The 9,136-nt window shown below is 41.5% G+C and overlaps 1 protein-coding gene across 1 annotated transcript; it reads right to left on the reverse strand.

Annotated features, from left to right (window-relative positions):
* Positions 1-322: 322 nt before the first annotated feature.
* Positions 323-8,883, reverse strand: LOC136605626 (protein spinster homolog 1-like). Its single transcript, XM_066588976.1, has 14 exons — positions 8,866-8,883; positions 7,728-7,898; positions 6,081-6,351; positions 5,418-5,483; positions 4,970-5,106; positions 4,120-4,268; positions 3,952-4,021; positions 3,574-3,719; positions 3,329-3,478; positions 2,897-3,086; positions 2,007-2,072; positions 1,715-1,813; positions 963-1,137; positions 323-651 (listed from the first exon to the last, which is right to left on the reverse strand). Exons 1-14 carry the CDS (start codon positions 8,881-8,883, stop codon positions 647-649), a joined length of 1,713 nt encoding a protein of 570 aa, XP_066445073.1. The 3' UTR covers positions 323-646.
* Positions 8,884-9,136: the final 253 nt, after the last annotated feature.

Genomic DNA, 9,136 nt, shown 5'->3' on the forward strand with positions numbered 1-9,136 from the left:
CTTAGAATGACTAGCTTTGCTTGCCTGTGTACAGGTGTAATAAATCAGGATATAATTAACCCATTCAAAGACGTCGTACTTCTTTAGATAATTTTGCACAAAATAGCTACACAATATTAGCAGCACATAAAGAAACAAAGCTTATGTTCTGCATTTACTTTGCAAAAGGCTCCATGGAGTCATCTGGTTTCAGAAGTTTACTTTTACTAGTCCTCCTAGTGGATTATGTGTTGAGTTGACTGCCTTGGCTCTTAATAAGTAGTAAATATGATGAAGATGCATAAATAGACTCATGTACACAAAATCTTAATATATACTGACTTCTTTATTAATTTTACTCAAGATATCAAATGTAGAAATTGCCGTCAGAAGTCAGGGCAATAGTCTCAAATGTGGCCCTGGCTGACGATGATGTCGATGGGCCTGTGACTCACGAAGAGTCAAAAAATTCAGCACGCAGGAGAGGAAAACCCCCAGTGGAGGAAATCTCTTGGGAACCATGGCTGATGGACCGCCCCTCCTTAAGGCTGTAGACCTCTGTTAGGTTGTTGGTGTCCAATGTGTCCAATGTTAAGAACAGAGACCAAACCTGGAATCTGTCTCTTGATGCAGCAGATTGCAGCCCTGGAGCTTATGATGGATGGAACTAGTCTAAAGAATGGACCAAGAGAAGAGCATTAATATTACTGCAGAGGCAGTTTGTTATTCACACCCCCTACCCAGTAAGATAGCCACTGTTCCAGAAATTGACATGAGTTATACTTAGAATAAATATGTATATCATGATAGCATCCCTTAACAGCCGCTAATGTTGCTTGACAATTTCTAGGAAACAATAGATTGAGTAGACTAATTATAAGGATGCTAGATTTTACACTTGTGACAATAGAGCCAATGTAAGCGGATCTTCATTTAATTCTGCAGGAGACATAAGAGGACAATGAACATATTTCTGTATGTACCTTCAGATTCCTCCATTTCTGCCTTTTTGCGGTCTTTCTCAATAAATATGGCAGTTGCCAAGAAGGAAGCTCCTCCGATGACCACGACAAATGCGAAAGTCATGAGGGCGTACTCCAGGCTGCGGAATATTTGCAGGGTAGATTCCGGCCTTCCTCTTTGGATGAGCTCAGATATCTGAGGATAAGAAGAGATAGTTGGTTAGTGATATATGTATGGTTAGTAAAGTTCAAAAACACGAATAAAAATACATATTGTTCCTCACAGCAGCCGATCTATGCTTGTTAGGAAATGTGGCGACTAGAAGGGTTGTGGCAGCAGAAGCGCAGCAATGTATTTAGCGGAGGAGCTCCCATACTGCAATCTGGGAGCAGCAGTGGTTCTAACTCTCTCAGCCCCCATGTTACACGTTGGCTGAAGCTTGGAGACATAATTCACTGTGATAGCCAACCTCAGCAGATAATCTAGATTATTACATTGCTCCAGGACTTTTGGTCTTTGGCGATCGGCTGTTATACACAGACATGTTATTCATAACCTGGACAAATAAGTTCTGTATACATTCTGTACAGGTTCTGTATATGAGCTCTATGGATATCATATGTGTATACTTTTCAGTGTTATCCGTGTACTGTGTAAGTGCTTTATGTGACACAATATAAAGTTTTGCATGGGGTTTCTTTTAAGTTTCATTCTAGTGGTAAAAGTGGTGTATTTATGTACCACTGAGGAAACATATGCAATAACTACTTACCGCTCCGATGATATATGGACTGCCAGCATCACCCAGCAGGTGCGATAGTGTAATCTGCATGGCCTGTGCTGTAGATCGTCTTTTGGGTGGTACAATATACTGAAACAAAAGAATAATCTAAGTAGGTAAAAGGAAGTCATTGAACTCAACAAAACAAGAGCCGTCAAAGTGACGGCATATGAAAATGACAAAATACTAGAAGCAAGTCAACACTGCAGTTGGCATCTAATGGGCAGCACAGGACAAACAAAAATCTGACTAAAACATTATTTCAACAGTTTTTATAACCTACCAGGAGGATGTTGGTCAGAACGGCCCATCTCAAGCTGATTAATGCACTTCCGATGAATATAAAGGCCTGCAGAGAAGAAACATGGAAGAATAGTATAAGTGCTGGATATTGTGAGAAGAAGACTCAGCCCATCATAAGCCTATACACAGTGTACGGAACACAAGACTGAAACTTCCATAAGTATATACTTAGTGTACTGCGAACCAGACACAAGGCCCATTTACACGCAGCAAAAGTCTTTCAAAAGATGGCATATAAGTTAAAATTGTTACATGTAAATGCTACCATCTTGCACTTTTCAGCTGAACGATGATTTTAAGGTGAGCTTAAAATCCATCGGTCAGCCAAAGTGAGATAAAAGAGACCGCATGTTGTGTTCTCAGCGGGTGCCGAAGATTACATTGTATTCTTCAACAGCCCGTGTGAGAACAAAGCAGCTGCGTGTAGAGGCCAGTCTGCATGCTGGACTCTGCAAACAACTCCCAAAGACCCTTTTACATGCAAATGAAGCAGATAAAGTGCTACTAGACATTAGTGCAAAATAATCGCTAAAACATTCAATTGTGTGAAAGATTATCTTTGCATGCAAATGGGCTTTAAACCCATCCTAAGCCTCTTGGTAAGTGCTGGACCTTGTTATAAGACTAAAGCCATTGTAAGCCTATAGACATTGTACTGAGGACAAGACTAAACCTATCTTAAGCCTACGCACAATGTACTAAGCACAAGACTAGTAATATTAATCATGTTTAATCCATTCATCAACTACAATTTACATGTGAACATCTAAAGATATCCCCCACCATGTACTAAGTCTCTATTAGAAACATCCCTCCTTTAATCCCAGATCCAGTAAATAGATAACAACAGTCTACACATTAAGTACTTACATAGGTGGCCACAAGACTGATGTCTGCAAGAATCAGAGCCAAAAACAGGAAGGGGGCGGAGCATAGCATGCCACACGCACAAACTAATGGGTCTGCACGTGGGTTGCCTTTTTGATACTTTTTGCTTATCTCCGCCCCTGCTACAACTCCAAGGACGCCGGAGACAACTGTGAGTGCGCCGAAGATTGTACTGCAAAGGAAAATGTTATGGAGGTTAGTAAAGAAGAGAAATTATATATAAATAAGGGTTAAAGTACGATTTGTTTTATGTTATCTGCCATTTGATGGTAAGAACAGCATTGCAAAGGTGACTGATTTTGCACCTTCAATTCAAATCGGAACAGAGCCCTGTCGCTAGATCCCACTATAAGATCCAAATTTTAAGAGAAGCAATTCTGCAATCTGGATCACACAATGTGAATAAATACTTACGTGCTGTCATAGCTGCACACTGCAGTCTGACAAGATTCCTTTGCCTGCAAGGTTCGTGCACGCGCCAAGAAGGTGGGAGCCCAGAGGCCTAAGGCGCCAGCTATGAATGATCCAGCTGAGTTACCCAGACTGGAAAATATGAAACTTTGGCTGCAGAGAGTTAAAAAGAAGCACATGGTTATCAAAAGTTACAAAAAGTCATACAGTCGATCACTGATCAAAATCTGGATACAGAAAATACATACTTTTTGAATAGTTTCTTCATGTCCGAAACCCAGTAATGGCAGCTTGGTGATGTGTTCTTCTTTTTCGCATCTATGGCTCCTCTTGATGGTTCCTTGGTGAATAATACCATGAGGAGGACGGCTATGAGGCCCAGACCAGGGGTGATCTGCATGGAAGAAGCAGACAATGTAATTTACATAGATAAAGGGATCAACAAAAATTACACATATGGCTTTAATTTGGCCATAAACTTAGAAGTGGAAGTGGTTCTATTAAGACTATACAGGAATTACAATTATAATCTGTAGTGTATCGCAAAAGGCGAAGCTTAACTACAACTCTCACACTTCTCTAGGGTATATAAGAGACAATATAATAGATTCTGATCTATTACTTACCCGGAGGGCCCAGCGAAAGTTACCACCTGCAGCGCTTGTTACTTTGTCTCCAACGATGTATCCCAAGCCACTGTAAATAGAAATGAAGTGCTTAGAATTTCCAATATATATCAGAAAAATCAATGAGCAATATAAATGTGCAACACAATTGTATATATGGATACTCACCTGCCAGCAGGTATTGTTAGGTAAAAGATAGACAACATTCGGCTGCGCTTGTCTGCCACAAAGAGATCCGCAATGATGGAGGGGCCGATGGTGGTGAAACTTGACTCTACGGCCCCAACCAATCCTCTCATTGCCAGGAGCAGGAAATACTGTGAAGATAGAAAAGCACAAATGTTCAGTCGGTCTTTAGTGAAGTTCTTTCACCTGATAAGTCGACCTGGTTATACAGAGAGATGGTAACACAAGGTGGTGATGGCAGAAGCAGTAGAGGAGTTTAAGAGACGACTAGCTGCGTGTCTAGAGCGCTATAATATTACAGGATATAGACACTAGGTGACCAGCAGGGTTGTTGATCCGGGTCTTGGAGTTGGGTGGAACTCAAACGTTTATTCTGACTTCCATTATGGAGTCAGGAAGGAATTGTTTCCTCCAAAGGAGCTAAATTGGCTTCTGCCTTGTTGTGTTTTTTTTTGCCTTCCTCTTGATCAACAAGGGTGGGGGGCAGAAACAGGCTGAACTAGATGGACATTGTCCTCATTCAGACTAGCATACTATGTTACTATGTAAGGTATGCATTGAGCAAAAACTGCCACATGGACCGAATACGGGGGACAAATGCAGCTGCGCATTTTTTTGTGGACACAACATGGGTGTTTTTTTCAAGCGCAAGTAGTCCAAGGAAAATTTGCCTTTCGGTCATCTAAGATAGCCATGTGTCCACACTTGTAGGAACCATAATGACGGCCAAAGTGGAAGCTTTATATGTACTGTGTGTGCTTCTATCTGAAGAAGAGTCGTCACTAAGTGTGTTTGTTTCTAGCAATACGGTTTCCAATGAACATCTCGTTACCTTATTAGGGATGAATGACAAGCACAAGTTAACACTTGACCAGATGGCGATTGCTGCGCACATGATGTATTTCCTATTGTAGCGGTCGCCCAAGTACCCATAGACTGGAGCTAACAGCATATAGCTGCAGATGAATGCTAAAAGGGAGGGGAAGACAAGAAGTGACAATGTAAGAAATTACGGCTGGAGGTGATATAGTTGTTTTACCTCCAGCAGTTTAACCCCCTCCCATCCACATCACTTTTTACATTTTGTTTACAGTAAACATTTGCAGGAGGCCATTATGTGGACTATACCAATATGGATCCAGTTAGACTAGCCCGTGATGATGTCACATCTGTGTGCCTCTGTGACATCATCACTCTCCAGTTTTTTGGAATATTGGTTTAGTCATTACAATCACATATTTTATGTAAGTTACAAAATAAGATTTTATGTAGAAATGTACCTGTGCTTAGCAAGCCGCTTGCACTGTCGCTCATGTTGTAGGCACTTTGCAGGTTTGGCAGCACCCCTGTCAGAAAAAAAGATCATAACTTGTTACGGGAGGACTGTGGGGATAGCTGCTCGCAGCAACTTGGGGGAATTTATTTAGTACAAATCCATAGAAAATGTCAAATAAATGGAGAAGTCGATCTATGAACATTTTGTGAGTATTAACTAATGTAGAAAGCGACAGGAATGCTGATGGTTTCCATTTGATAAGGTTTTCCATTTGGTGTAAAGAGAGTCAGATATTATTTGTACTTTTACAGACACCTCATAGCTTTGGGCCTTATAAATAGAGATGAGCGAGCATACTCGCTAAGGACAATTGCTCGATCGATCATTGTCCTTAGCGAGTATCTCCCCGCTCGGAAGAAAAGGTTTGGCTGCCGGCGCGGGTGACAGGTGAGTTGCGGCCATGAGCAGGGGGGAGTGGGGGGGAGAGAGAGATCTCCCCTCCGCTCCTCCCCGCTCTCTCCCGGCAGCCGAATCTTTGCTCCCGAGCGGGCAGGTACTCGCTAAGGGCAAAGCTCGATCGAGCAATTGCCCTTAGCGAGTATGCTCGCTCATCTCTACTTATAAACCTTCCCACCAGAAATAACCTCTTTACTTCCCCTCCACTTACCTGCAGTAATGTAGCGATTCATGTAGATGACTAGACTCGTGTAAGTAAGGATCGCTAGAGTAATGACGCAGCGTATATAGGAGAGTCCGGTGGCAGCACGGTTCTCCTGCGTTTCTGCGCTCTCACCCATTTCTTCATCCAGTCCATGTTGATATGTAGGCACTGGCTTATCTTCATCCATTATATGTGGATGCGAGTCTACTCCTTTTTCCTCATCCATTATTAATGAGGTTGATGGTATGCAATTGGAGAAAGACGCCAAGATGGGAAACTGTAAAATAAGTAATTACTGTCATTATTGCTCATTTCATACAGTGCAAAAATTCTAATAGTCCGGCACATAATCACGCGCGCTCGGACTGTCACAAAATCAGATGACACTGCTGTTAGAAAACAATGTTATACACAGCTATTGGAGGACTACAGGTTGCAGCACCCCTACACCAGCTAATACACTGAAACTCCCAACTACTGCAGCTCCAGCAACCTCCAGACTGGGTAGTGATCACTGTGATGTGTCAATGGAGTAAGGGCCCATTCACACAGTAAAATATACAGTCCGAAAACTGGCAGGAAATACACCTGACCGAATACGGACCCACTGAATTCAATTGGGTCAATCGGGCACAAAAAAACCCTGCAGCATTACATATATGGGTCCACATCACACCCATGAAAGCCTACAGGAATGTAAAAAAATGCAGAGAAAATAGATGTTAATTGCTTATTCACTCTGGTTTTTGCGCATGTTGCCAGGAGACAGTGGAAAATAAAAGTGAAATTATTTGGGCCTTCTTGCTATGTTTTTTTAACACACAAAAAACAGTGATTTTTGATGCACTGCAAACATAAAAAATATGCAGATGTGCAAAAAACACACCAAAAATACACATATAAGCGCAGTGAAAATAGTGCATTTTTCACGGACCACAATTGCATACATCCATGTGAATGAGGTATAAGGGTGAGACTTACCGCGTTCTTCTCTCTCTCTCAAACTATTTTTTTCTCACTCTTCAAATTTTCTATCAAACGCTTTGCAACACAATTCGTGAAGGCAGCTCACAATAGAAATGGATTGCAGTCAGGCCGTCACCCTTTTTATTGGCAGGCGCTCATTATGATATCATCATCACTGTCATAAAGGAATTTATTTGTGATGTCATTGCTTGCTTGTGTAACTTGCCTTTTTATTAGAAGTGGCCTGCCAGGCTGATTGTGACATCATCACTCTGTCATGCAGAGTTCCAAGCCCTGTTATATGTGCAACTACTATACAGATATAGCGAACTTTAACTTGACAATGAATGCATTGACTACTTTGCACTGCCGTAGCAACTTTTAAATTAACACTTACCACAACAAAAGCCATTAAAAAAGTCAAGCTACAGTTTACTGAAAGTGTATTTAGTGCATTTAATGTCAAAATCAAGTTTGCTACATCTGTACAATGATGAAATTTCATTGTCGGGGGACATTAACCCTAAAATACATGTAATAATTCTAAAGTAGTTTTCCTATTGCCTAATAGAATAGGTTTTCACAGAGCTGAGCCGCATGGGGTGACACTTGTGCGTTCATGTGAATTCAGCTTGAGGCCTCATAAAGTCTATATACAAACTCTCTTTATTTTGTGATTTCTAATACATAAGATACAAGTCTACTATTCATACTTATCTGGTTGACAAAGCTACGAGTGACCTTGTCCTTGTGTTTTGCTATATGCTGATGTAAAAGAGTCACTTTACTGTCCATAAAACAGGGAGGAACAATCCTTTTTGATCCGGGGGCCACATGCTGGATCACATACTCCAAGGGCTGCAATAAAACTTAAAAGGGAATTACCATCTGAGACCTTTATGACATAGCAAAATTCTATAGGATAAATGTCTGATAGGTGCAGGTTCCACTAGCAGTACTCCAATAATCGGTATAATAAGCTTCCCCTTTCCCCCAATCAGAACTCCATGGGGCCAGAAGGATTCAGAGGCAGATGCAGGTCTGGCAGGGATGCTGTGCCGTCATGTCGTCAGCGCTGGACCACCTGATCTGTCTGTCAGCGCATGGTCGGTGTCATTTGGTGCTGGACGCCGATAGAACAACCTCTCTCTTCGGGTCCAGCAGTGATAAGCTGCCTGGGGTAATGGACTGCATAGCCAGTGTATAAGTGTTTTTGTTAGGATAGTTTAATTGGCTCCTATTGGCCAAGGATGCCTGTTATACTTTTGTATTACACGTCCGAGTCAGGGGTGCTTTTTTTGGTTTCCAGTAACTACTGGGTCATTTGCCTAATTTAGGCTGTCACACTTGTGGCAATGGCTGATACAGGATGTCATACAAGGTGCCCTCGTGCCACCCCCGATTAAAAACAAAAATCCATCTAAATGGAGGATGAAGACTTGTGTGTCCCTAACATTAATCTGTGTAAAAAGCCATTTAAACAAGCTGCATTCTCAAAAACGGAAGCTCGTCTAACGGTGATATTAGCTCCTGTAAAAGGATGCTACGATTGGTCAGGTGGAAGGACAGTAAAGCAAAGTTTACCATTTAAAGTGGGAAATGAATCCTACTATGCTGTAGTTTTGAACTTTACAATGTTTTAGTGAAATGATCTTCCAATGAATTATTGTGAGAAATATAAATAATATATTTATGGGCTTGTAGATTACCCAGACTTGAGAAAGTCCTTCAGGTCGAAACGTTGCCTGTCTCTTTTATTGTAAAATGGAGCAATAAAGAAACCTTTTTATTTCTAACTACACCTTTAATGCTGCCAGTTCCTTACTCTTTGTAGATTCCCCATCGACTGCCAACAGTAACCATTCAAGCTCTACAGCACTTGATATAAAGCAAAAGTCACCGGAGACAACCCAGAATGGAAGTCTTCATCAAGATTACATTGTGAATGTTCTCCCTAAGAAGCCACATCTAGACATCCCTCTGATGGGAATTACTGTAGTGGCCCAGAACACTATCGTGGTCCCCTCCATAAATGTCATACATGTATTGTCTTATGTGGATGCACTGTGCAAAGCTGTCATGTCATTTTCAGTATG

This window comes from Eleutherodactylus coqui, chromosome 1, assembly GCF_035609145.1.
Source record: "Eleutherodactylus coqui strain aEleCoq1 chromosome 1, aEleCoq1.hap1, whole genome shotgun sequence".
NCBI lineage: Eukaryota > Metazoa > Chordata > Amphibia > Anura > Eleutherodactylidae > Eleutherodactylus > Eleutherodactylus coqui.